At 47.0% G+C, this 27,399-nt stretch overlaps 1 protein-coding gene across 1 annotated transcript in view; it reads right to left on the reverse strand.

Moving 5' to 3' along the window:
* ppp1r17 (protein phosphatase 1 regulatory subunit 17) overlaps positions 1–27,399 on the reverse strand; it is a 224,681-nt gene that overhangs the window by 185,541 nt on the left and 11,741 nt on the right. The window contains exon 3 of the mRNA XM_070874562.1: positions 18,792–18,900. Within this exon, the coding sequence (XP_070730663.1) occupies positions 18,792–18,816 (25 nt within the window). The 5' untranslated portion in view covers positions 18,817–18,900. The remainder of the gene's footprint in view (positions 1–18,791; positions 18,901–27,399) is intronic.

Below are 27,399 nucleotides of genomic sequence, written 5' to 3' on the forward strand. Positions count from 1 at the left end.
ATAAATCTCTAGTTAGGCCTCAGCTGGAGTATTGTGGACAATTCTGGGCACCACACCAGGGAAGATTGAGAGACCTTAGAAAGATTACAGGGTAGGTTTACAAGGATGTCACCAGGAAAAAGGGACTGCAGTTATGAGGATAGGTTGGACAAGTTAGGACTGTTTTCCTTTGAACAGAGAAGTTTAAAAGCTGATCTAATAGAAGTTTTCAAGATGATGAGAGGTTTTGACAGTGTAAATTCTGTTTGGCGAGTCGGTCAATAGCTAGAGGTCATAGATTCAAAATCATTGGAAAAAGATCTAGAAAGGAGATGAGGAAAAATGTTTTCAATCAGAGAGTTGGCAGTATCTTGAATGCTCTTCCTGAAAAGATGGCCGCAATCGAGACTCCAGGATGGTATGTTGCCTCCCTGATGCAAGGGTCAAGGATGTCTCGGAGCGGCTGCAGGACATTTTGGAGGGGGACGGTGAACAGCCAGTTGTCGTGGTGCATATAGGTACCAATGACAAAGGTAAAAAAACGGGATGAGGTCCTACAAGCTGAATTTAGGGAGCTAGGAGTTAAATTAAAAAGCAGGACCTCAAAGGTAGTAATCTCTGGATTGCTAAGAGTGCCACGTGTTAATCAGAGTAGAAAGTGCAGGATAGCTAAGATGAATATGTGGCTTGAGGAGTGGTGCAGGAGGGAGGGATTCAAATTCCTGGGACATTGGAACCGGTTCTGGGGGAGGTGGGACCAGTACAAACTGGACGGTCTGTACAAGGGCAGGACCAGAACCGATGTCCTAGGGGGAGTGTTTGCTAGTGCCGTTGGGGAGGGGTTAAACTAATATGGCAAGGGGAGGGGAACCTATGCAGGAAGACAGAGGGAAGTCAAATGGGGCAGAAGCAAAAGATAGAAAGAAGAAAAGTAAAAGTGGAGGGCAGAGAAACCCAAGACAAAAATCAAAAAGGACCACATTACAGCAAAAGTCTAAAGGGACAAAGTGTGTTAAAAAGACAAGGCTGAAGGCTCTGTGCCTCAATGCGAGGCGTATTCATAATAAGGTGGACGACTTTACTGAACAAGCAGCTATTAACAAATATGATATAATTGCGATTACGGAGACATGACTACAGGGTGACCAAGGCTGGGAACTCAACATCCAGGGGTATTCAACATTCAGGAAGGATAGACAGAAAGGAAAAGGAGGTGGGGTGGCATTGCTGGTTAGAGAAGAAATTAATGTAATAGTAAGGAAGGACATTAGCTTGGATAATGTGGAATCTTTATGGGTAGAGCTTTGGAATACCAAAGGGCAGAAAACACTAGTAGGAGTTGTTTACAGACCACCAAACAATAGTAGTGAGGTTGGGGACAGCATCAAACAATAAATTAGGGATGCATGCAATAAAGGTATAGCAGTTATCATAGGCGACTTTAATCTACATATAGATTGCGCTAACCAAACTGGTAGCAGTATGGTGGAGGAGGATTTCCTGGATTGTATAAGGGTTGGTTTTCTAGACCAATATGTCGAGAAACCAACGAGAGGGCTGGCCATCCTAGACTGGGTGATGTGTAATGAGAAAGGACTAATTAGCAATCTTGTTGTGTGAGGCCCCTTGTGGAAGAGTGCATATAATATGGTAGAATTCTTTATTAAGATAGAGAGTGACATAGTTAATTCAGAGACTAGGGTCCTGAACTTAAGAAAGATAACTTTGAAGGTATGAGACGTGAATTGGCTAGAATAGACTGGCGAATGACACTTAAAGGGTTGACGGTAGATAGACAATGAAAACTTTAAAAAAGCACATGGATGAACTTCAACAATTATACATCCCTGTCTGGCATAAAAATAAAACGTGGAAGGTGGCTCAACCGTGGCAAACAAGGGAAATTAGGGATAGTGTTAAAACCAACGGAGAAGCATATAAAGTGTCCAGAAAAAGCAGCAAACCTGAGGACTGGGAGAAATTTAGAATTCAGCAGAGGAGGACAAAGGGTTTAATTAGGAGGGGAAAATAGAGTATGAGAGGAAGCTTGCCAGGAAGATAAAAACTGACTGCAAAAGCTTTTATAGATATGTGAAGAGAAAACAGAATCAGGTGAATTTATAATGGGGAACAAAGAAATGGCAGAACAATTGAACAAATATTTTGGTTCTGTCTTCACGAAGGAAGACACAAATAACCTTCCGGAAATACTAGGGGACCGAGGGTCAAGCGAGAAGGAGGAACTGAAGGAAATCCTTATTAGTCAGAAAATTGTGTTAGGGAAATTGATGGGATTGAAGGCCAATAAATCCCTAGGGCCTGATAGTCTGCATCCCAGAGTACTTAAGGAAGTGGCCCTAGAAATAGTGGATGCATTGGTGATAATTTTCCAACAGTTTATCGACTCTGGATCAGTTTCTATGGACTGGAGGGTAGCTAATGTAACACCACTTTTTAAAAAAGGAGGGAGAGAGAAAACAGGGAATTATAGACCAGTTAACCTGACATCAGTAGTGGGGAATATTTTGGAATCAATTATTAAATATAAAAAAGCAGCGCATTTGGAAAGCAGTGACAGGATCAGTCCAAGTCAGCATGGATTTATGAAAGGGAAATCATGGTTGACAAATCTGGAATTTTTTGAAGATGTAACTAGTAGAGTAAACAAGGGAGAACCAGTGGCTGTGGTGTATTTGGACTTTTAAAAGGCTTTTGACAAGGTCCCACATAAGAGATTGGTGTGCAAAATTAAAGCACATGGTATTGGGTGTAATGTATTGACGTAGATAGAGAACTGGTTGGCAGACAGGAAGCAGAGAGTCGGGATAAACGGGTCTTTTTCAGAATGGCAGGCAGTGACTCGTGGGGTGCCGCAGGGCTCAGTGCTGGGACCACAGCTATTTACAATAACATCAATGATTTAGATGAAGGAATTGAGAGTAATGTCTCCAAGTTTGCAGATGACACTAAGCTGGGTGACAGTGTGAGCTGTGAAGAGGATGCTTAGAGGCTGCAGGGTGACTTGGACAGGTTAGCTGAGTGGGCAAATGCATGGCAGATGCAGTATAATGTGGATAAATGTGTGGTTATCCACTTTGGTGGCAAAAATACAAAGGCAGAATATTATCTGAATGGCGTCAGATTAGGAAAAGGGGAGGTGCAATGAGACCTGGGTGTCATGGTACATCAGTCATTGAAGGTTGGCATGTAGGTGCAGCAGGCGGTGAAGAAGGCAAATGGCATGTGGCCTTCATAGCTAGGAGAATTGAGTATAGGAGCAGGGAGGTCTTGCTGCAGCTGTACAGGGCCTAGGTGAGGCCTCACCTGGAATATTGTGTTCAGTTTTGGTCTCCTAATCTGAGGAAGGATGTTCTTGCTATTGAGGGAGTGCAGCGAAGGTTCACCAGATTGATTCCCGGGATGGCAGGACTGACATATGAGGAGAGACTGGATCGACTGGGTCTGTATTCACTGGAGTTGAGATAAATGAGAGGGGATCTCATCGAAACATATAAAATTCTGATGGGACTGAACAGGTTAGATGCAGGAAGAATGTTCCCGATGTCGGGGGAGTCCAGAACCAGGGGCCACAGTCTAAGGATAAGGGGTAAGCAATTTAGGACTGAGAGGAGGAGAAACTTCTTCATTCAGAGAGTTGTTAACCTGTGGAATTCTCTTCCGCAGAGAGTTGTTGATGCCAGTTCGTTAGATATATTCAAGAGGGAGTTGGATATGACCCTTATCACTAAAGGGATCAAGGGGTATGGAGAGAAAGCAGAAAAGCATATGTACTGAGGTGAATGATCAGCCATGATCTTATTGAATGGTGGTGCAGGCTCGAAGGGGCAAATGGCCTACTCCTGCACCTATTTTTCTATATTTTCTATGTTTTCTATGGAGAAAGCTGATTCCATAAATAATTTTAAAAGGGAGTTGGCCAGGATGAGGAACTTACCGGGTTATGCACAAAAAGCAAGGTTTTGGGACGAAGCAAAACTGCTCTTTCAAAGAACTAAAAGGCTGTACATGCTTTGTTATAAATTATGGAAATATTAGCGATGGTTAGTAATTATTTCGCTGCAGGATCCCAATTAATTTATGTTATTGTCTCAGATGCAAAATTCCCATCACTCTTCAGTGAACTCAAAGTAATCTTTACAGAGAGTGATCTATCTGCGAACATTGGAATGATTTTCAAGTACCCACATTTACTGTGCTAAGGGGTGTATCAGTGAAAAAGAAAGAACTTGTATTCATTAAGTGGGAGAAAATGTGGTACTTTGTGCTTCCCGTTACCTCCCTCAATAGCAAGAACGTCCATCCTCACATTAGGAGTGTCATGTATGTAACCTCTATGTAACACCACTGCAATACTGTATATACTTAAGCAATGCACACCTTGACCACAGGGGGTGAACTTGTGGGAGACACTCCTTACCTGGTCATCCAGGTATATAAAGGGAGGTCCCACGCAGGGTCATCACTTCTTGGTCCTCTGAATAAAGGTTCAGGTCATAGAGTGACCTTGTCCATGGAATGTGTCTCGTGTGGGTTTTGTGCCATTGAGTAAGGACTTTACATTGGCGACGAGAAACGGGAATCAACGACCCACGAGAATGGCCACCGGTAGCACAGAGGAACAGTACTGTGTTGGTGAGGACTGGGACGATTTCATTGAGAGGCTCCAGCAAAGCTTTGTCATGAAAGAATGGCTGGGAGATGCAGCGGCCGACAAGCGAAGGGCACATCTGCTGACCAGCTGCGGACCTAAGACTTACGCGCTCATGAAGGACCTACGAGCACCTGAAAAGCCAGTGGACAAAACCTTTGAAGAGCTCAGCAAACCAATCGGTGAGCACCTCAAACCGGCGAGCAGCATACACATGGCCCGACACAGATTCTATACCCACCGATGTCGTGAAGGACAGAGCATACCGGACTTCTTTGCGGACCTCCGGCGTTTGGCCAGCCTCTGTAAGTTCACAGACGCCTGCAGGGGGAGATGTTAAGGGACTTCTTTATTGAGAGCATTGTCATGCGGGGATTTTCCGAAAGTTAATTGAGACCAAGGACTTGACTTTGGAAGCAGCGGCGTTGATGGCTCAGACTTTCATGGCAGGAGAGGAGGAAACGAAAATAATATATGCGCGCAATTCTGCCTCCAACGTGGCAGGGGATCAGGGAGTCAATATCATAAATGCGACTCAGAGCCCCGCAGGCAGGCAAGGGCAGTTTGACACACCCCAGGCAGCAATAGATCCCAGAGCAGGTTTTCAACAGAGACAATGGCAGGCTGAACGGACATTTACGCCATCACGGTGGACAATGCGATCCGGGATGGGGCCATTGACACCCAATAATAGGGTACTCAAGGACAGTCAAAGGGACAATCAGCGAGGAATGCTGGATCATAGCTATTTTGTTCACAACAATGGGAATCTCAGCTCATGCTGGAGGTGTGGGGGCAAACACTCTGCCAGGACTTGCAGGTTTCAACAATTTGTCTGCAGAAATTGCAACCTCAGTGGCCATTTAGCCAGAATGTGAACAAAGCCTGTAACCAGGCTAATTTACATGGCGGATGGACCAGAAGAGGGGTCTGTGAGGCAGGATGACCCTTGGGGTAAAACAATGGACGCTGAAGTTCAGCGGGTTCATGTGGCAAACATTCACAGCTCATATACCAAAACGCCACCAATGATGATGAAGGTATTATTAAACGGCATCCCTGTACGCATGGAGCTGGACACAGGGGCCAGCCAGTCACTCATGAGTGTTCAACAATTCAAAAAGCTATGGCTACACAAAGCCAGTAGACCCAAACTAGAACGCATTGAGACACAACTACGGATGTATACCAAAGAAATCATTCCAGTACTAGGCAGTGCAATGTTGGCGGCCCACACAATGGATCAATGAACCGGCTGCCGCTTTGGATTGTCCCGGGCAATGGTCCCGCACTGTTGGGGAGGAGCTGGTTAGCTGAGATGAACTGGAAATGGGGGGATGTGCACGCAATGTCATCCGTGAAGCGAAACTCGTGCTCACAAATCCTACAACAATTTGAGTCACTATTCCAACCTGGCGTCAGGACGTTCAAAGGTACCAAAGTAGTGATACGCATCACCCCAGACGCCAGACCAGTGCACCACAAAGCCAGAGTGGTGCCGTATGTGATGCGGGAGAAAATTGAGTGCGAATTGGACCGTTTGCTGAGAGAGGGCATCGTCTCGCCCGTTGAATTCAGCGACTGGGCGAGCCCCATCGTTCCCATCCTAAAAGCGGATGGTTCTGTCAGGATCTGTGGCGACTACAAGGCCACTATCAATCGGGTGTCCCTACAAGACCAATACCCGCTCCCGAGAGCAGAGGATCTTTTCGCCACGCTGGCAGGCGGCAAGCTGTTTACGAAGTTAGATCTCACTTCAGCCTACATGACCCAAGAACCGGCCGACGAATCTAAACTACTGACCACCATCACTACACACAAGGGACTATTTGTTTACAACAGGTGCCCGTTTGGCACTCGATCAGTGGGCGCGATTTTTCAAAGAAACATGGAAAGCCTGCTTAAATCATTTCTGGAACAATTGTATTTCAGGACAACATCCTCATCACGGGTCGTGACACCGAGGAACTTTTCCATAACCTGGAGGAGATGCTACGCCGACTGGATCGGGTAGGCCTGTGACTCAAGAAGTCTAAATGTGTGTTTTAGGCTCCTGAGGTTGAGTTCCTGGGCAGGAAGGTTGCTGCAGATGGGATTCGGCCCACTGAATCTAAAACAGAGGCAATTCGACGAGCACCCAGACCCGGCAACACATTGGAGTGCGTTCATTTCTGGGACTCTTGAACTATTTTGGGAAATTTCTGCCGAACTTAAGCACGTTGTTGGAGCTACTTCACGTGCTCCTGCGTAAGGGTTGTGATTGGTTTTGCGGGGGACTGTCAAGAATGGGCTTTCAATCGGGCGCGGAACCTACTTTGTTCAAATAAGTTATTGACCCTGTACGACCCCTGTAAGAAATTGGTTCTGACAGGTGATGCAGTGCCCTATGGGGTCGGGTGCATGTTGCAGCAGAGTAATGCTGAGGGCCAACTACAACCTGTGGCTTATGCTTCCAGGTTGCTCTCTCAAGCAGAACGGAGATATAGGATGGTTGAGAAGGAGGCACGCATGTTTGTCTATAGTGTAAAAAAAAATGCATCAGTTCCTTTTTGGCAGGAGGTTCGAATTAGAGACGGACCACAAGCCATTAACATCCCTGTTGTCAGACATCAAGGCCGTCAATGCCAACGTGTCAGCCCGCATACAGCGATGGGCCCTCACGCTGGCTGCTTATGACTACTCCATTCGTCACTGGCCCGGCACCGAAAATTGCGCTGACGCACTCAGCAGGCTTCCACTGGCCACCACCGAGGGGGCAATGGAACAAAGCGCTGAGATGGTCATGGCCGTTGATGCCTTTGACAGCGCAGGCTCCCCCATCACAGCCCGCCAGATCAAAATCTGGACAAACAAAGATCCCCTCCTCTCTCTGATTAAGAAATGTGTCCTGACTGGGGATTGGGCACCCGCACACGGAGCATGCCCTGAGATGGTCAGACCGTTTCACAGGCGATGGATGAGCTCTCCATCCAAGCTGACTGCCTACTATGGGGCAGCCGGGTAGTTATGCCCCAGAGGGGCAGGGAGGCATTCATCAGGGAACTCCAGTGAGCATCTTGGCATAGTTTTGATGAAGGCCATTGCCCGGTCACATGTTTGGTGGCCGGGAATTGATTCAGACCTGGAACACTGTGTTCGCAGGTGCACGACGTGTGCCCAGCTGGGTAATGCCCCCAGGGAGACCCCGCTCAGCCCGTGGCCCTGGCCCACCAGGCCATAGTCACGTATTCATGTAGACTGCGCGGGCCCGTTCATGGGAAAAATGTTTCTCATTGTGGTAGATGCGTACTCGAAATGGATCGAGTGCATCAGTTTGAATTCGTGCATGACATCCACCACTGTGGAGAGTCTACGTGTGGTCTTTGCAACCCACGGCTTGCCGAACATCCTTGTTAGCGATAATGGCCCATGTTTCACGAGCTACGAACTCTGGGAGTTCATGTCGGGCAATGGCATCAACCATGTCAGGGCAGCACCGTTCAAGCCGGCCTCCAATGGCCAGGCGGAATGTGCGGTCCAAATATTTAAACAAAGCATGCTCAGCATTCAAGGAATCTCCCTTCAATGCTGCCTATCGCACCTCCTGCTGGCCTATAGATCCCGACCGCACTCGCTCACGGGATCCCGCCCGTTGAGCTACTTGTGAAACGAACACTCAAAACTCGGTTGTCCCTCATTCACCCAGTCCTGTCTGACATAGTTGAGGGCAAGCGCCAGTCCCAAAACGAGTACCATGACCGAAACTCAAGGGGGAGATGTATAGAAATAAATTACCCCGTATTTGTCCTCAATCACGCTGTGGGGCACAAATGGCTTGAGGGTACTGTAATAGTCAAAGAGGGGGACAGGGTCATCGTGGTCAAACTTAACAATGGGCAGATATGCTGTAAGCATCTGGATCAAATAAAAAAAAGGTTCAGCATGGACACTGAGGAACCCGAGGAAGATCATGAGCTGGTGCTCACACCACCGCCAGTGAACGAGCAACAAGAACATTCAGCAGCATGCACAGTCCCGGCGGTCAGTCCGGACAGGCCAGAATCACCACGGGTGACAGACACGCATACCAAGGCTCAACAACCAGAGCCTCAACTGCTCCACAAGGGAGCATAGACCACTTGAAAGACTTAACCTATGATCCCTAGAAGACTTTGGGTGGGAGATGATGTCATGTATGTAACCTCTCTGTAACACCACTGCAATACTATGTATACTTAAGCAATACACACCTTGACCACAGGGGGTGAACTTGTGGGAGACACTCCTTACCTGGTCATCCAGGTATATAAAGGGAGGTCCCACGCACGGTCATCACTTCTTGGTCCAGTGAATAAAGGTTCAGGTCAGAGAATGCCTTGTCCATGGAATGTGTCTCGTGTGGGTTTTGTGCCATTGAGTAAGGACTTTACAAGGAGACCAGGTACAGCTGCAGCAAGACCTCCCTGCTCCTATACACAAATCCCCTAGCTATGAAGGCCAACATGCCATTTTCCTTCTTCACCGCCTGCTGCACCTGCATGACAACCTTCAATGACTGATCTACCATGACACCCAGGTCTCGTTGCACCTCCCCTTTTCCTAATCTGACGCCGGCTTCAGCTGTCGAGTTTCAATCGGGAGTCGGCTGGAGGAGCGCTATTTAAAGGCGCCATCTTTACACTTTTTTTTGTCACCCATTATTTTTTGCAGCTTACTAACACAGGGATTTGTCAGATTTGAGCAATTTTCAATTGAAGGAATGTTTTGCTTCTTAACCATTCTTGCCTTTAAATGAGGGCAGATTTGAAATGACAACATTTATCTCATTTCAAGGGGGCCGTGTTGGCACTCGACCTCCTGCTCTGATAACTAAAGCAGGGAGAAAGTTAGGGAGAAAGACAGCAAAATGTGGCCAGAAGGAGAAGGCCCAACAGGGCTGGCAATAGGAGACTTTACCCTCCCATGGTATTCCGGCAACAGTTCTCCTACATCAATTTCACTGAGGAACAGTGTGTTTGAAGGCTGCACTTTAACAAGGACAAGGTCACAGAGCTTGCAACCAAACCTCGAGCCTCAGATCAGGGTGAGGACGGCTCTCTCAGTGGCAGTCAAAGTGACCATCGAGCTCAATTTCTATGCCGATGGATATTTCCAGTGTGCAATAGGTGACATCTCCAAAATCTCCCAGTTGCTGTCCATTGCTCCACCCGCCAGGGCACAGAGGCTCTGTACAAAAGGAAGAGGGAATACATCTCCTTCCCCATGACCAGAGAGAAGCAGCACAGGATAATAGGCTTCCCCATGGTGCAGGGCGCCATTGACTGCACCCACATCGCTTTGCGGGCATTGCATAACAATCCTGAGGTATTCCGTAACTACAAAGGCTGCCACTCAATGAATGTGCAGTTGGTGTGTGACCACACACGCAAATCCTCACTGTCAATGCCCGCTCTCTTGGCAGCAGCCATGATGCTTTCATCCTGCGCCAGACCAGTGTGCCAGCTCTCTTCTAGCCACCACATGAAGATCACGGCTGGCTGCTCGGAGTCAAGGGTTATCTGCTCTCCACCTGGCTCCTGACTCCCCTCGCAACACCAACACTCCTGCCCGGCACTCATATAATGAGAGCCATTCCGCCACCAGGAACTTTATTGAGCAGACCATCGGAGTGCTGAAGCAATGGTTCCACTGCCTTGACCACTCAGAGTCCTCCAGTACTCGGCTGAGCGGGTGTCCCTATTCGTCGTTACCTGCTGTATGCTGCACAACTTGGCCATCACATGGGTTCAACATTGCCACTAGGCATAGCTCCTCAGGAGGAGGAGGAGCATGAGCAGGAGCAGGAGGAGGAGCAGGAGGAGCAGGAGCAGGAGCAGCAACACTCGCGATGGAGGAGGCAGGCAAACAATCACGATTCTGCAAGGACGGTCCGTGACCATTTCATCAGAATTGGTTTCCAGTGAATTCCATCCCACTTCCAGGTTCCTCTGGAAGTTCCATCACCACATCAATTTGCCCTTCAATACCAAAGCCCCAAAACTGAAATGAAAGACACGGGCAATGATAAAACATTCTAATTAAAAATGACATAACATCTAAGAGTATCATAAAGAAAAAATTTAATTAGAATCACCCTTGTGCATTTCCTATATACCGTATATACTCGCGTATCCTACGATCTCACGTATCATGCGACCCCTAAATTTTCGTCCCCAAAACATGATTTTATCATATATCTCATGTATCATGCGAGTCACTTTTTTGAGATACCAGATGCCACTAGGCTAGGCTTTCAAACAAGTTTAACAAGTACCCAACACGTAACAAGTACCCTAACACATAACAATGATCGAATACAGACCTTAACAACCGAATCATGAAACATCGAGTGGATTCTGTTGTGAAAGCTGTTCGCGAATCGAACACCGATATAGCAATCATTCCAGCTGGCTTGACTAGCATCGTTCAGCCACTTGACGTATCCATTAATAAGCCATTTAAAGACAATATAAGAAAGAAATGGAATGACTGGATGATGGAAGGAGAGAAATCATTTACGAAGGGAGGGAATATGAAGGCTCCGGATTTGCCTCTACTGTGTTTGCGGGTAAAAGAAGCATGGGCTGAGATAGATGGAGATTTGATTGTTAAAGCCTCTAATAATGCAGCAAACTTCAGAGGGAGTTGTGGGTGGTGATCTCTAGACCACAGCAAAGATACAGTACAAGTGACAATAGAGGCTGCAATCCAGCCCAGGAGATACCTGCCGAGATTCAGCGTGGATACGGTCTGCTTAACAGCCTAACAGCCTAATCTTGGCCAGCACTTCACACCCGCAAATTTTGTATCTCGCGTATCATGCGACCCCCCAAATTTAGGTTACAATTTAGGTCTTCAAAAGTCGCATGATACGCGAGTATATACGGTACCCTCTTTAGTTTAACTATTCTGCAACTCCTCCGCAGTGTGTCATCTATGACTATAGCAGGGCTGGTGGATAGCTGCTGTGTGTCATGTCCAGAGACTACAGATGGCCTTGCAGGACGCCCTCAACCAGCTATAGGCTGTGGAATGCACCACCTCAGGCTGGATGGCAGCAGTCTGGAATGGCTGGGTGACAGATAGCGACAAGTGCAATGGCGGAGTGGTAGTGGTGGGATCAGGAATGTTGTCATCCTAGAGAAGACAGCCACTTCGCTGGGGCAGCACTGTGTTGGAGACAGTTTGCTGGGCTTCTGCGACACTGTGAGATCCCCTGTGGTGGACCCAGCGGCAATGGCATTAGTCAGAGTAGTCTGAGACTCGATGCCAGCAGTCATTGACTCTATTGCAGCACCAAGACGTTTCGTTGCTTCCACCTGCGCTGCAATGAAAGCAGCCGCATCGTCCCTGACACACATCATGAGGTCTGGCTCTGCACGGTCACTCTGGGCGTCCAACATCATCTGCAGACTGGAAATGATGGGCTCCATGGTGCGCACAGACTCCTCCACACTCCTTTCCGTAGCGGAGAGGCTCTCGGGCATCCTTGTCATTGCACCTATCCTGTCGGAGTGCAAGGCCATCACCCTTCTTGTGAACACCGCCCCATCGAGGTCCTCATCTGAGTCCTATGCAGCAAGAGGGGGGAACTTAAAACAATCACTGTCATTAGAGAAAAAATACTAGGCAAACTAATAGGACTAAAGGGGGACAAGTCCCCTGGACCTGTGGCCTGCATCCTAAGGTCTTAAAAGAGGTAGCTGCAGAGATAGTGGATGCCTTGGTTATAATCTAACAAAATTCCCTTGATTCTGGAGAGGGCCCAGCAGACTGGAAAATCGCAAATGTAACACCGCTATTTAAGAAAGGAGAGAGACAGAAAGCAGGAAACTATGGACCAGTTAGCCTGACATTTATCATTGGAAAATGCTGGAGTCCATCATTAAGGAAGTAGCAGCAGGACATTTAGAAAATCATAATGCAGTCAAGCAGAGTCAGCATGGTTTTATGAAAGGGAAATCATGTTTGACAAATTTGCTCCAGTTCTTTGAGGATGTAGCGAGCAGGGTGGATAAAGGTAAACCAGTAGATGTTGTGTATTTGGATTTCGAGAAGCATTCGATAAGATGCCACATAAAAGGTTACTGCACAAGATAAGAGCTCATGGGTTTGGAGGTAATATATTAGCATGGATAGAGGATTGGTTAACTAACAGAAAGCAGAGAGTCGGGATAAATGGGTCACTTTCAGGTTGGCAAACTGTAAGTAATGAGATCAGTGCTGGAGCCTCAACAATTTACAATTTATATTAATGGCTTGGATGAAGGAACCGAGTGTAATGCAGCCAAATTTGCTGATAATACAAAGATAGGTGAGGAAGCAAATTGTGAGGAGGACGCAAAGAATATACAAGGGACATAGATAGGCTAAGTGAGTGGGCAAAAATTTGGCAGATGGAGTATAATGTGGGAAAATGTGAGGTTATCCACTTTGGTAGGAAAAATAAAAAAATGAATTCTTATTTAAATGGAGAGAGATTACAAAATGCTGAGGTACAGGGGGATCTGGAGGTCATTGGTACAGCAAGTAATTATGAACGTAAATGGAATGTTGGCCCTTATTGCAAGGGGATGGAGTATAAAAGTAGGGAAGTCCTGCTACAATAATAAAAACAGAGAATGCTGGAAATCTCAGTGGGTCAGGCAGCATCTGTGGAGAGAAAAACAAAGTTAACGTTTCGGGTCGACAACTCTTCATCAGAACTGCCGAATGTTCGAATAGAGCACATTCTTAAGCACTGAAAGGGGGAGGGGAAGAAAGAACAAAAGGGAAGGTCTGTGATAGGGTGAAAGGCAGGAGAGATGGTGGGCTGAATTGAAATGGTAATGCCAGAAGTTAGAAAAACATTAATCTGGATATGGTGTGAATGGTGGAGTAATGACTAGCTGCCATTAGAGACAAAGAGAGAGAAAAAAAGAGAAGAAAAAAACATAAGATGTGTGTGTGTGCGGGGTGGGTGGGTGGTGGAGGAAGGGAGCCAGAGGTTATGCTCTGAAATTGTTGAACTCGATGTTGAGTCCAGAAGGCATTAAATGGCCTAAACGAAAGGTGAGTTGCAAAATTAAAGCATATGGAATTGGGGGCAATGTATTGACGTGGATAGAGAATTGGTTGGCAGACAGGAAGCAAAGAGTAGGAATAAACGGGTGCTTTTCCGAATGGCAGGCAGTGACTAGTGGGGTACCGCAAGGTTCAGTACTGGGCCCCCAGCTATTTACAATATACATTAATGATTTGGGCGAAAAAATTGAATGTAATATCTCCAAGCTGGGTGGCAGTGTGAGCTGTGAGGAGGATGCTAAGAGGCTGCAGGATGACTTAGACAGGTTAGGTGAATGGGCAAATGCATGGCAGCTGATGAAGATAATGTAGATAAATGTGAGGTTATCCACTTTGGTGGCAAAAACGGGGAGGCAAAATATTATCTGAATGGTGACAGATTAGGAAAAGGCGAGTTGCAACGAAACCTGGGTGTCATGGTACATCAGTCATTGAAAGTAGGCAAGCAGGTACAGCAGGCGGTGAAGAAGGCAAATGGCATATTGGCCTTCATCGCGAGTAGATTTGAGTATAGGAGCAAGGAGGTCTTACTGCAGTTGTACAGGGCCTTGGTGAGGCCACACCTTGAATATTGTGTTCAGTTTTGGTCTCCTAATCTGAGGAAGGACATTCTTACTATTGAGGGAGTGCAGCGAAGGTTCACCAGACTGATTCCAGAGATGGCAGGGCAGACATATGAAGAAAGATTGGATCGACTAGGCTTATATTCACAGGAATTTAGAAGACTGAGAGGGGATCTCATAGAAACATATAAAATTGTGACGGGATTGGACAGGTTAGATGCAGGAAGAATGTTCCTGATGTTGGGGAAGTCCAGAACCAGGGGTGACAGTCTAAGAATAAGGGGTAAGCCATTTAGGACCGAGATGGGGAGAAATTTCTTCACGCAGAGAATTGTGAACCTTTGGAATTTTCTACCACAGAAAGTTGTTGAGGCCAGTTCGTTAGATATATTCAAAAGGGAGTTAGATATGGCCCTTACAGCTAAAGGGATCAAGGGGTATGGAGAGAAAGCAGGAATGGGGTACTGAAGTTGCATGATCAACCATGATCATATTGAATGGTGGTGCAGGCTCGAAGGGCTGAATGGCCTACTCCTGCACCTATTTTCTATGTTTCTATGTTCCTTGAGCTTGCATTGGAACAGTGGAGGAGTCCGAGGACAGAGATATCAGAGTGGGAGTGGAGTGGAGAATTAAAGTGACAGGCGACTGGAAGCTCAGGGTCACACATGGACTGAACGAAGGTGTTCAGCAAAGTGGTCGCACAATCTACGCTTGGTCTCCCCAATGTAGGGGAGATCACATCGTGAGCAGCGAATGCAGTATACTAAATTGAAAGAAGTACAAACAAATCATTGTTTCACCTGAAGGAATATATGGGGCCCTAGATGGTGGGAAGGGAGGAAGTAAAAGGGCAGGGGTTGCATCTCCTGTGCTTGCATGAGAAGATGCCGTGGGAAGGGGAGAGGGTGCTGGGGGTGACTGCGGAATGGACCAGGTTGTCACGGAGGTTGCAGTCCTTTCGGAACACTGGGAGGGGAAGATGTGATTGCTAGTGGGAGCACAATAGAGGTGGCGGAAATGGCGGAGGATGATACGTTGGAGGCTGGTGGGGTGAAAGGTGAGGACAAGGGGAACCCTGTCATGGTTCTGAGAGGGAGGGGAAGGGGTGAGAGTAAAGGTGCAGGAAATAAAACGGACAAGGTCGAGGACCATGTTAACCACGGCGGAGGGGAATCCTCAGTTGAGGAAAAAGGAAGACATGAAAGATGGCGTCATCAGAGCAGATGTGATGGAGATGAAGAAACTGGGAGAATGCAAGGTGGGAAGAAGTGTAGTCCAAGTAGCTGTGGGAGTCAGTGGGCTTATAGTGGATACATGTCGAAAGCCTATCCCCAGAGATGGAGACAGAGAATTCGAGGGAGGGAAGGGAAGAGTCAGAGATGGACCATGTGAAGGTGAGGGAAGGGTGGAAATTGGATGCAAAGTGAATGAAATTTTCAAGTTCAGAGCGACAGCAGGAAATGGCACTGATACAGTCATCAATGTACAGGAAAAAGAGGTAAGGGAGGGGACCCAAGTCGGACTGGAACAAAGAATGTTCCACATATCCCACAAAAAGACAGGCGTAGCTAGGATCTATGCGGGTTCCCATAATTGGAGAAAGTGAGTGGAGTTAAAGGAGAAGTTGTTCAATGTGAGAACAAGTTCAGCCAGGGAGAGGAGAGTGGTGGAGGATGGGGACTGGTTGGGCCTCTGCTCAAGGAAGAAGCAGAGCGCCCTCAGGCTATCCTGGTGTAGGATGGAAGTGTAGAGTGATTGAACGTTCATGGTGAAAAGGAGACGTTTGGGGCCAGGAAACTGGAAACTGTTATAGGTGGGAAGAGAGTGGACAAGGGAGAAAAAATAGAGTTGAGATAGGAAGAAATAAGTTCTGTGGGGCAAGAGCAGGCTGAAACGATGGGTCTACCGGGTCAGTCTTGTTTGTGGATCTTGCGAAGGAGGTAGAAGCGAGTTGTGCGGGGTTGGGGAACTATGAGGTTGGTGGCTGTGGAGGGAAGATCTCCAGAGGAGATGAGGTCAGTGACAGTCTGGGAAATGATGGTTTGATGTTCAGTGGTGGGGTCATGGTCCAGGGGGAGGTAGGAGGACATGTCAGAGAGTTGGCGGTCAGCCTCTGCAAGGTGGAGGTCAGTTTGCCAAACAACAACAACTCCACCCTTGTCAGCAGGTTTGATGACAAGGTTGGGGTTGGAGCTGAGCGAGCAGAGTGCTGCAAGTTCAGAGGGAGGTAGGTTGGAGTGAGTGAGGGGAGCAGAGAAATTGAGATGGCCGATGTCCCGTCGGCATTTTGCAATGAAGAGGTCTAGAGAGGGTAAGAGGCCAGAGGGAGGGGTCCAGGTAGAGCGAGAATTCTGAAAATGGGAGAAAGGATCAGCTGTGTGGAGGGAAGACTCCTGGCCGAAGAAGTGGGCACGGAGGTGAAGGCGGCAGAAACAGAGTTCAGCATCATGCCGAGCTCAAGATTTATTGAGATGGGGGCATAATAGGATGAAGCTCAGACCTTTTCTGAGGACTGATCATTCGGGGTGAGAGAGAGGAAGGTCAGAGGGCATAGTGAAAATATGGTAGGGGATGAGATTGGAAGAAAGGATGGGATTAGAGGGAAGTGTAGGGGAAGAAGGTTCCGAAGGGGCGTTCATGTCCAAGAGTTGTTGGAGCTTACGATCTTTGCTACCTGAAAGGAAGGAAAAAAGTCCTGCTACAAATGTACAGGGTGTTGGTAAGGGTGTTGGAGTACTGCGTACAGTTTTGGTCTCCTTATTTAAGGAAAGATATACTTGCATTAGTGGCAGTTCAGAGAAGATTCACGAGGTTGATTCCTGGGATGAAGGGGTTGTCGTATGAAGAAAGGTTGAGCAGGTTGGGCCTATACTCATTGGAGTTTAGAAGACTTAGAGGTGATCTTATTGAAACGTATAAGATTCTGAGGGGGCTTGACAGGGTAGATGCAGAGAAGATGTTTCCCCTCGTGGGGCCATCTTGAACTAGGGGGTATAGTTTCAGAATAAGGGGTCGCCCATTTAAAGTGGAAATGAGGAGGAATTTCTTCTCTGAGGGTTATGAATCTTTGGAATTCTCTACCTCAGAGAGCTGTGGAGGCTTGATCATTGAATATATTTAAGGGGGAGATATACAGATCTTTGAACGATAAGGGAGCCAAAGGTTATGGGGAGTGAGCAGGCAAGTGGAGGCTAAGATCAGATCAGCCATGATCTTATTGAATGGCGGAGCAGGCTCGAGGGGCCAAATGGCCTACTCCTGCTCCTATTTCTTATGTCCTTATGTTTTAACTCGCAGGGGAATTCTCCCGCCTGGGAGCTGGCTCCCGAGGTACCCTTTCCCCTTGATCTTGCTGCAGCCCGTTGGGCTTCAGTACATCACCCAGTGCAGGCCCCTCTGCCAAGCTAACCTCTAAGGACTATGTAGTGCCAGTTTCTGAGCTGGTGCCTGCGGGTGAGAGATGCAATGGAGCAGTGCTTGGATCCTCCTCCTCATCCTCTTCTCCCTCCTGAGTGTGTTGGGAGGGGTGGCTTCAGGTACAGGCTGCGCATCTGCTTACTGATTATCTGAAAGTATAAATGGCACAAGACTCATGTTAAGGTAAGGGCAGTTGGGGAGGAATGGAGCAAGGAAAGCAGACAGTTTCAGGAAATGGAAAGTGATAAAGCCTTCTGGTTTATTGAGGAAGCGGGATGAGAAAAGGAGAGAGGATAAAGATACTGTTTTTGCCCCCAGCGAGGTCGACGTCTGCACTGGCCACAGCATGCAACACCTGCAGGCCAATGAGCCGTAGCACTCACTCCCACAGGTCAGTGAGCTGCTGCAGTTGAGGTTAATCCCTGCCAATCCTCTGCTGTTCCCTCCAATTATGTGCCATCTTGGCCTGCAAAGGGAAGGAACTTGTGTGACTGACAGTCCAGCTATGTATGTGGAAGATATGCCTGCCGTTGTTGAATAGCTGTGAATGTAGGCAAGGCATGAGATGAGGATGTGAGCCTGTGTAGCTGCACATGTTTAGTGGGTGAGTGCTGGGGGAGGCTGGTATATAGGAGGTGTGGAAACATGTACACATCTTGACCACCCGACTGAGGTCATTGAACTTCTCACGGCACTGTGTCAAGGTTCAATTGACTACAGTACCGGCCGACACCTCCTTGGCCACTTCTCTTCACATCGCCCTGAAGAACTGTGGCAATAGATAGGGAGAGCGATGGTGTCTGTTAAAAGTGGCATCGACTGTGGAGCCTGACCACACCTTGTGCAGTGCAGGGAGATTCTGGCATAGTTACAGGGTGAATATCAGCAGGGTATAGGTTAACTACTACTTGCTGGTAGGATATTGGGACATAGCCTATATTTGTATCAATAGATGTAATCAATGAGCTATTGTATTACTGTTAGTTATGAAGGGAATAGTATTACCAATATTACTTTAATCACCAGTGCAATTTCAGTGAGCTATTATTATTTACTGGTTGAACCAAAGTTCCTCCTACCTCTGGTTTCCTCTCTGCGAATCATTCGTTTACCCTCTGCCCCATCTTCATTTTTCTTTCTTTGTCTGCGTGTGCAAGATAGTTCTTGGAATGTCTCACACAACAGCTGCTGGCACAAAACCATAAGCCAAGATGTTCAATTGTCAGGGATTCAACCTTCACATTGTAAATGCATTTGCAGATGTCACCGGTTCAGATGTCAAGTTATCAGGCATCCATGTTATGTGATATGACATCACGTAGTCAGATGTCATATGGTCAGACCGTCTTGTGATTAAACCTGCAGGAATGCCTCCAACCAGAGTAGGAAACCTTAGGCTTCATCCCTACCCCGATTGTGATTGTGTCCATAGCTTCCCTACCCCAATCCGCTGGCCTCACCTCATATCCGGGCGTGAGTATAGAAATGAAGCCTGAGAGGTAAAATGGTCCAGGACTCAGGCCATGAGTTAAAATGAGGGCAAAATTGTAGGAATGAGACCTTTCAGCCTGCACCTCACTCAACATTTAGAACTGAGCAGCCTGGTTTTTCAACTTTTTCCTACTTTTTCCTACATATTTGTCTGTAATCTTTGCCAAACCAGGAATGGGCCTCCATTGATCCGACATTTTGCAGTTCTAGGTGAATATTTCATAGGGAAAAATTCATTTCTTAAATTAAGTCTAGTTTATGAGGTTTCGCTTTTTCTGACTTACCTTATTTAACCATTTACCCTTCTCTTCTCTCTGTATCCTTGCCACCCTATTGTCTCTTCCCCTTCATCACCTTCTCCCTCCCCAATTCGCTCCTCCTCTCCACTTCCCCTTTCCCTTCCCACTCACCCACCCACTTCACCATCCTTCTCCCCTTCCACTCCCTCTCCCCGCCGCATCACCATTCCCTCATCTCCATCTGTCTCCTTCTTAGACAGTCCCCCAGAATCGAGGATGACTTGCTTCCACACTAAAGTGAGTTCTAAGGTGACTGATGAGTCCAATGCAGGATCTACAGTCTCTGTCACAGGTGGTTGGAGGGATGGGTGGATGGGGTGCTTGATTTGTCGTACGCTCCTTTTGCTGTTTGTACTTGGCTTCCACGTGCCTCCGGCGAAGAGACTCGAAGTGTTCGGAGCTTTCCCGGATGCTTCTCCTCCACTTTGAGCTGTCTTGGGCCAGGGATTCCCAAGAATCGGTGGGGATGTTACATTTTTTTAAGGAGGCTTTGAGGGTGTCCTTGAAGCATTTTCTCTGCCCTCCTGGGGCTCACCTGCCGTGACATAGCTCGAAGTAGAGTGCTTGTTTCTGGAGTCTAGTATCGAGCATGCGGACAATGTGGCTTGCCCATTGAAGCTGATCGAGTGTGGTCAATGCCTCGATGTTGGGGATGTTGGCCTGACAGAGAACACTGATGTTGGTGCGCCTATCTTGCCAGTGACTTTGTAGGATTTTGCAGAAGCAGCATTGTTGTTACTTCTCCAGTGTTTTGAGGTGCCTGCTGTACATAGTCAATATCCCTGAAGCATATAGGAGGGCGCGTATCACTATTGCTCTGTAGACCATGAGCTTGATGCCGGGTTTGCGATCCTGGTCTTCAAACACCCCTTTCCTCAGGCGGCCAAAGGCTGCACTGGCACACTGAAGGCAGTGTTGGACTTCATCATCGATGTCTGCCCTTGCTGATAGTAGGCTCCCAAGGTGTGGGAAGTGGTCCACATTGTCCAAGATCTCGTCATGGATCTTGATACTCGTGGAGCAGTACTGTGTGGTGGGAGCAGGTTGTTAGAGAATCTTTGTCTTACTGATCTTTAATGTGAGGCCCAGACTCTTGTATGCTTCAGTGAAGGTGTCAACGATGGTTTGGAGTTCGGATCCCGAGTGTGGACAAATGCAAGCATCATCTGCATACTGTAATTCAATGACAGAGGTTGGAGCAACCTTGGATCTGGACTGGAGGCATCGGAGGTTGAACAATTTCCCACAGGTCCTGTAGATTAACTCCACTTCAGCAGGGAGCTTGTTAAAGATTGATGGAGAAGTACTCTTGATGTGAATCCATGACCTCTTCTCTCTTATTGGAGGAGAACATGCCAGGGATCACAGAGACGTCATATATCGTGACCATCTTCAAGAAAGGTGACATCCGACTGCGGTAATTACAGAGGAGTTTCCCTGCAGTCTGCCGCAGGGAAAATCATTGCAAGAATCCTCAATTGTCTCCTCCCAGAAGCTGAAGAGCTCCTCCCAGAGTTGCAATGCGGATTCCGCCCACTAAGGGGCACAACAGACATGATCTTCACCATGCGACAAATCCAAGAAAAATGTAGGGAGCAGCATCAACCTCTGTACATGACCTTCTTTGACCTCAGAAAGGCCTTCGACTCTGTCAACCGTGAGGGATTATGGAGTGTCCTTCTCAAATTCAGCTGTCCTCAAAAATTTGACACCATCCTCTGTCTACTTCACGATGACATGCAAGCTGTGATTCTTACCAATGGATCCACCACAGACCCAATACAAGCGCAGACCGGGGTCAAGCAAGGCTGTGTCATTGCACCAACGCTCTGACATCAGTGGTGGGGAAGATGTTGGAATCAATTATTAAAGATGTAATAGCAGCGCATTTGGAAAGCAGTGACAGGATCGATCCAAGTCAGCATGGATTTATGAAAGGGAAATCATGCTTGACAAATCTTCTGGAATTTTTTGAGGATGTAACTGGTAGAGTGGACAAGGGGGAGCCAGTGGATGGGGTGTATTTAGACATTCAAAAGGCTTTTGACAAGGCCCCACACAAGAGATTAGTGTGCAAAATTAAAGCACATGGTATTGGGGGTAATGTACTGACATGGTAGAGAACTGGTTGGCAGACAGGAAGCAAAGAGTAGGAATAAACGGGTCCTTTTCAGAATGGCAGGCAGTGACTAGTGGGGTACCGCAAGGTTCAGTGCTGGGACCCCAGCTATTTACAATATACATTAATGATTTAGACAAAGGAATTGAATGTAATATCTCCAAGTTTGCAGATGACACTAAGCTGGGTGGCAGTGTGAGCTGTGAGGAGGATGCTAAGAGGCTGCAGGGTGACTTGGACAGGTTAGGTGAGGGCAAATACATGGCAGATGAAGTATAATGTAGATAAATGTGGGGTTATCCACTTTGGTGGTAAAAACAGGAAGGCAGATTATTATCTGAATGGTAACAGATTAGTAAAAGGGGAGGTACAATGAGACCTGGATGTCATGGTACATCAGTCATTGATAGTTGGCATACAGGTACAACAGGTGGTGAAGGCGGCAAATGACATGTTGGCCTTCATAGCAAGAGGATTTAAGTATAGGAGCAGGGAGGTCTTACTACAGTTGTACAGTGCCTTGTTGAGGCCACACCTTGAATATTGTATACAGTTTTGGTCTCCTAATCTGAGGAAGGACATTCATGCTATTGAGGGAGTGCAGCGAAGGTTCACCAGACTGATTCCCGGGATGACAGGACTGACAAATGAAGAAAGACTGGATCGACTAGGCTTATATTCACTGGAGTTTAGAAGAATGAGAGAGAATCTCATAGAAACATATAAAATTGTGACGGGATTGGACAGGTTAGATGCAGGAAGAATGTTCCCGATGTTGGGGAGGTCCAGAACGAGGGGTCACAGTCTAAGGATAAGGGGTAAGCCATTTAGGACCAAGATGTGGAGAAACTTCTTCATTCAGAGAGTTGTGAGCATATGGAATTCTCTACCACAGAAAGTTGTTAAGGCCAGTTCATTAGATATATTCAAAAGGGAGTTAGATGTGTTTCTTACGGCTAAAGGGATCAAGGGGTATGGAGAGAAAGCAGGAATGGGATACTGAAGTGCATGATCAGCCATGTTCATATTGAATGGTGGTGCAGGCTCGAAGGACCTACTCCTGCACCTATTTTCTGTTTCTATGTTTCTTCTCAATCTTCCTCGCTGCAATGCTTCATCTCATCTTTCTCTCACTCCTCTCCTCACCTCTCTTTGCCTTTGCGTCCTTCATCCCTCTCCCCTTCTCCTTCCTCTTTCTTTTGCCTAATCAACTCCCCCACCACCCTCTTCCCTCCACCTCCCTTTTTACCACATCCCTTCCCCTCACACAACCTCTTATTTGGCTTCAATGAAAAAAAAAATTGGGTGAGTTGTAAAATGGATTGTCGAATTACTATCACCTGTTTTACACTATTGCACCATCAAACTTGATACCCCAGTCTCCTCTCTCATGCATGTGAATTTCAATTTTTTATGAAGGTGAGGGATGCGGCCTGGAAATGGAATTCCTGTTGTTTTTGCATCCAATCGTTCTCGGCATCCAATACTCTCCAGTGAGGTTAGATGCAGCTGTGTTTACACTGACCAACTTAAGAAGAACAGCCTCAACCATATCAATGTGATATTTTCATCTCCCATAGCAGGCCTCCCTGTGACATGACTGCACGCGTTTGCCAATTTAGTGTCAATTAGTGGCAAATTAGCGTCTGTTTCACGCCTATTAGGAACTGGGTTGAGATTGTCCAAACCTACTTATCACAGCCAATAGAGGACAAGTTGGATTGAAGCCCTGAAGTGAAAGGGCAATTGCCTAAATCTGTTCTCTTAGCAAGCAACTCGACTAGCTTTATTCTTGAGGGTCTCATCAGTTTGCATAAAAAACATGGCAAACAAACTAATGTCCTACAACTGCCCACCGGCAGTTAAACTGCATACATAGCTCTGATAATTACACTTTAAACACACACAAGCTAATAAGTGCCATTCTGAAGTATTTACCCTGTGTTAGGTGTTTTATGTATGCAATTAGTAGAACCTGTTTGAGCCCAAATGCCGCACTCACAGTTAGTATTAGTATCATATTAGGCAGTCCCTCGTATTGAGGATGACCCGCTTCCTCACTAAAAAGGGATGAGTTCACAGGTGTTTCAATGAGGGACCTGACATTTCAGGTCCCGAGCTACATAGTGAAGGGTGGAAGATGCCTGTACATGGATTCTTTTAATGTGGGGTGCCCGTTGCACACCAGCCACCACACTGGCTTGACAGAGCTAGGTCTTGATCCAGTGGCAAGCGTTAACCAAGGCGACTGTAGACCAAGCTCTGCTGTACAGACCTAGTGCGCTCACATGCTCCTACTGTCCATAGATCGTTGTGTGGGCTGGCCCGTGCTGCCCCTGGGCCCTCGTCTCTTCTGCGACCCCAACCCACACCTCCCCTGGGCCCCAATCTCTCACCGCTCCTCTGCCCTGATCAAAAATGGAGATGTCAGTAACAGGACATCAATTAGTCTCCTCTTATCTTGGAGACATCAAATATCGACACACTGTTATTTGATATATCAATTCCATGTTTCCATGTCGCTGTTAGTTAAAGGTATTAAAAAGAGACGATTTGCAGACGGGAAACTCAAACTAAACATCACGTCAAGATCCGCCTTTTGAATGCAGATGGAGAAATATTTCTCTGTTCTGTCTGTGGGAAAAGATTTCAAACATTTCAATCTTTTCTCACTCACAGTTAACCTGATGTTAGTCTATAAATCCTCTTATTAAGTGTTTACAGTCATTGGGCTAAATTTACCACTTTTGTGCAGATCGCCCAAAAATGGGTGGTATTTACAGCATGGGCGGTAAAAATGGTTTTTCAGATCGCCGGTTTGTCGATCTCAAAGCCCGTAGTCTCCATTTTAAAAATTGGGCGTTACCATGAATGATCTGAAATGGGCGTTAGCGTTAAATCTCTGTGACCTTCTGCCGTAAAGTGCCACCGTCCTTAGCAAGGGCATGGCAACGCTTGTTTCCCGTGATTCAGGAGGTCGGGGTCATTATTACATGCGCAGAAGAGGAGGCAGAGAGCAGAGAGGGACTGAAAGCATGTGTGGGTGTGGCGTGTGCTTGTTTGGCTGTTGTGGGAGGCACGAGGGAGATTCACCAGTAGCTACTAAGCACCCAGAACATAGTTGGCACCGAGTTTTTGTCCAACAAATAATATATAACATGAAAGGGATGGAGGAGGCACTGGAGCTATTAGCCAGGAACACTGGTGGCAGAGGGTTCCCAGTGGTCCCGGAGCACGGCATAGCACACGAAGGTGTTGCACCCCCATTGACAACGACACGAGAGCCAGGAGCAATATCTTGCTTCTGGCTCGGAGCACGTTCCCACCTTGGGACCATCCTCTCCCGTATCTGTTCAAGCAGCGGTTCGGCCGTCATCCTCCCCCCCACCATCAATGAAGCAGCACCTGAGGAACTCCTTAGCCAGGTGGCTTGGAGTCAGGAGGGGAACGGTTTGAGGTAGGGTTGAGAAGCGGGGGTGGGGTGCGGGGAGAAGGGTTGGTATTACAGATATACTTATGATTTCAGACAAATGTTCGGTTTAAATGTTTTTTATTTAATATAACCTTGTTGCGCATTGGCTCAGTTAGCTGCACCGTTACACACTGGTGATTCCTTAACATCAAAGGGTATAATTACACTTAACTTCAATCAACTTAAACTTTAACTGTCACCAAGCTGATGCCCACCATTGATGTATGACTTGCACACCCAGCAGTGTGTCAGCGTTGTAAATAACACCAACGTTCTTTCAGGCAAAGCGATCATTTATGAACTCCTGATGTAAAAGTCTTGCAGCTATGATGCCACCATGGGCCCTTTCATGTGGTCTACAGGGAGGGAGGCATGGCTTCAGCGTCAGCCTGATTGTGTGGCCCGAGGTCAGCGTCCACCTCCTCATCCTCCTCTTTGTCACTCTCCTGAGGTGGACCGTCACACCTTTCTGGCAATTCTTGTTCACTTCTGATAGTCAAGTTGTGCAGCATGGAGCACACCATCATGAATTGAGCTATCTGCTCAGGGTGGTATTGGAGCTCGCCTCCCGAGTGGTCCAGGTATCTAAAGGGCTGATTAAGCACTCCAATGGTTTTCTCCACGATATTGCGAGTGGTTCTGCGGCTCTCATTGTATCGCTTCTCGGCTTCGGTGTGGATGTCACGCAGGGGGGGTCATCAGCCAAGTGGCGAGGCCATATACTTTGTCACCAACCATCCAACATTGACCTTGTGGCTGATTGTTAAACAAGTCAGATACAGTGCTCTCACACAGGACGTGAACATCATGGATGCTGCCCGGAAATTTTGCATTCACTGCCATAATAATTTGCTAGTGGTTCCTGAAAACCTCTGCATCCTGAAAAGGTGCTCGCATCACAATGTGCGTACAGTCTATTGCTCCCTGCACCTTGGGGAAGTTAGCAATTCAGTAGAATCCTAGAGCCCTCTCAGTCTGAGCCTCCCTGGTCATAGGGAAGCTGATGAAGTCCATCCTGCGTGCGTACAGGGCTTCAGTGACCTGTCTAATGCAGCAATGTGTGGCATGCTGAGACATACCGCAAATGTCGCCAGCTGAGGCCTGAAAAGAATCGGACATGTAGAATGATAGTACCGCGGTGACTTTGACCTCAACAGACAGTGCACTACTGATGGCGCTGGCAGGCTGCAGATGTCCCCTTATGAGCTGGCATACCTCAGTGATAACCTCTTTGTGGAAGCGCAGTCTCCGAAGGCAGATGATATCGGACAAGTTGAGGTAAGGCTGCTTCTCCCTGTACTTGTGGGGGGTGTAACGTCTTGTCCTCTTCATCAGTCTGTCACTTCTTCCATTGGGCACATAATGCTGGCGAGCGTACCTTCGGTCATTTCGAGTCTGCAGCATGTAATTGGTCATCAAGAGAGGGTGAGAAAGGACAGGCCCCATTCCAATAGCTATCTGTTTTCCGCCGATTGGTTACAAAGAATGAATGTCCCGACGAATACACCTATTAAATTCCAATTGTCCACAGCATGATAAAGAAGTTTGTTCAGATGTTCACATCACCTCCAAAGACCTCCACAGTGCATCTAAACTTCCCCAAGGTTGAAGCAGAGCAGCCTTTTAAATGATATGTGATTTAGAACATGGTGTCCATACCACTGTGAGTAGATCCAGTTAGTTCCACTTATTCCCGGCGTTTTTTTGGGCAAGCGACATTGTGGGCGAGATGTGTGCGAGGTGGTGAAAGTGATGCTGGGCGATCTCCTGGGCGTTAGTTTCGGCAAATGTGATCTTTACGTCAAAATAAAGTGGGCGGTTGGTATTATTGAATCTCAGCGTTAATTACGTGCGGAAAGTAATGCTGGCCAATATTATGGGCGTTGGTCTCGCCATTCTGATGATTCCACCCAAAAAAAGTGGGCGGGCGATATTATTTTTTCCTGCCGTTACATACATGGGGAAAGTAACGCTCGGCGATAAGTGTCCGAAAAATGGATGTCAGTTTCCACTTTGTGGCTAAATGGGCGATATCTGGGTGTTATATCTCATTTCAGCAATAAAATGGACGTTGATGGACGTTTAGCATGCAAAAAATGTGTAAAATCTAGTCCCATTATTTCTTCTCACTTTCCAAATCAGCTTATATCTGGGATTTTAATGTATAATAATTTGATAATATTATAAACTGTGTAGTAATCATTCCTTGTCAGGGAAGACCATTGCTAATACAGACTGTCAGCTTGAATAGAGTTTCGGGTATTGTGCTCATCTTTCCTTTGGGAGTAAGAGGCAACTTTTCCGCA

This window comes from Pristiophorus japonicus, chromosome 1, assembly GCF_044704955.1.
Source record: "Pristiophorus japonicus isolate sPriJap1 chromosome 1, sPriJap1.hap1, whole genome shotgun sequence".
Classification (NCBI taxonomy): domain Eukaryota; kingdom Metazoa; phylum Chordata; class Chondrichthyes; family Pristiophoridae; genus Pristiophorus; species Pristiophorus japonicus.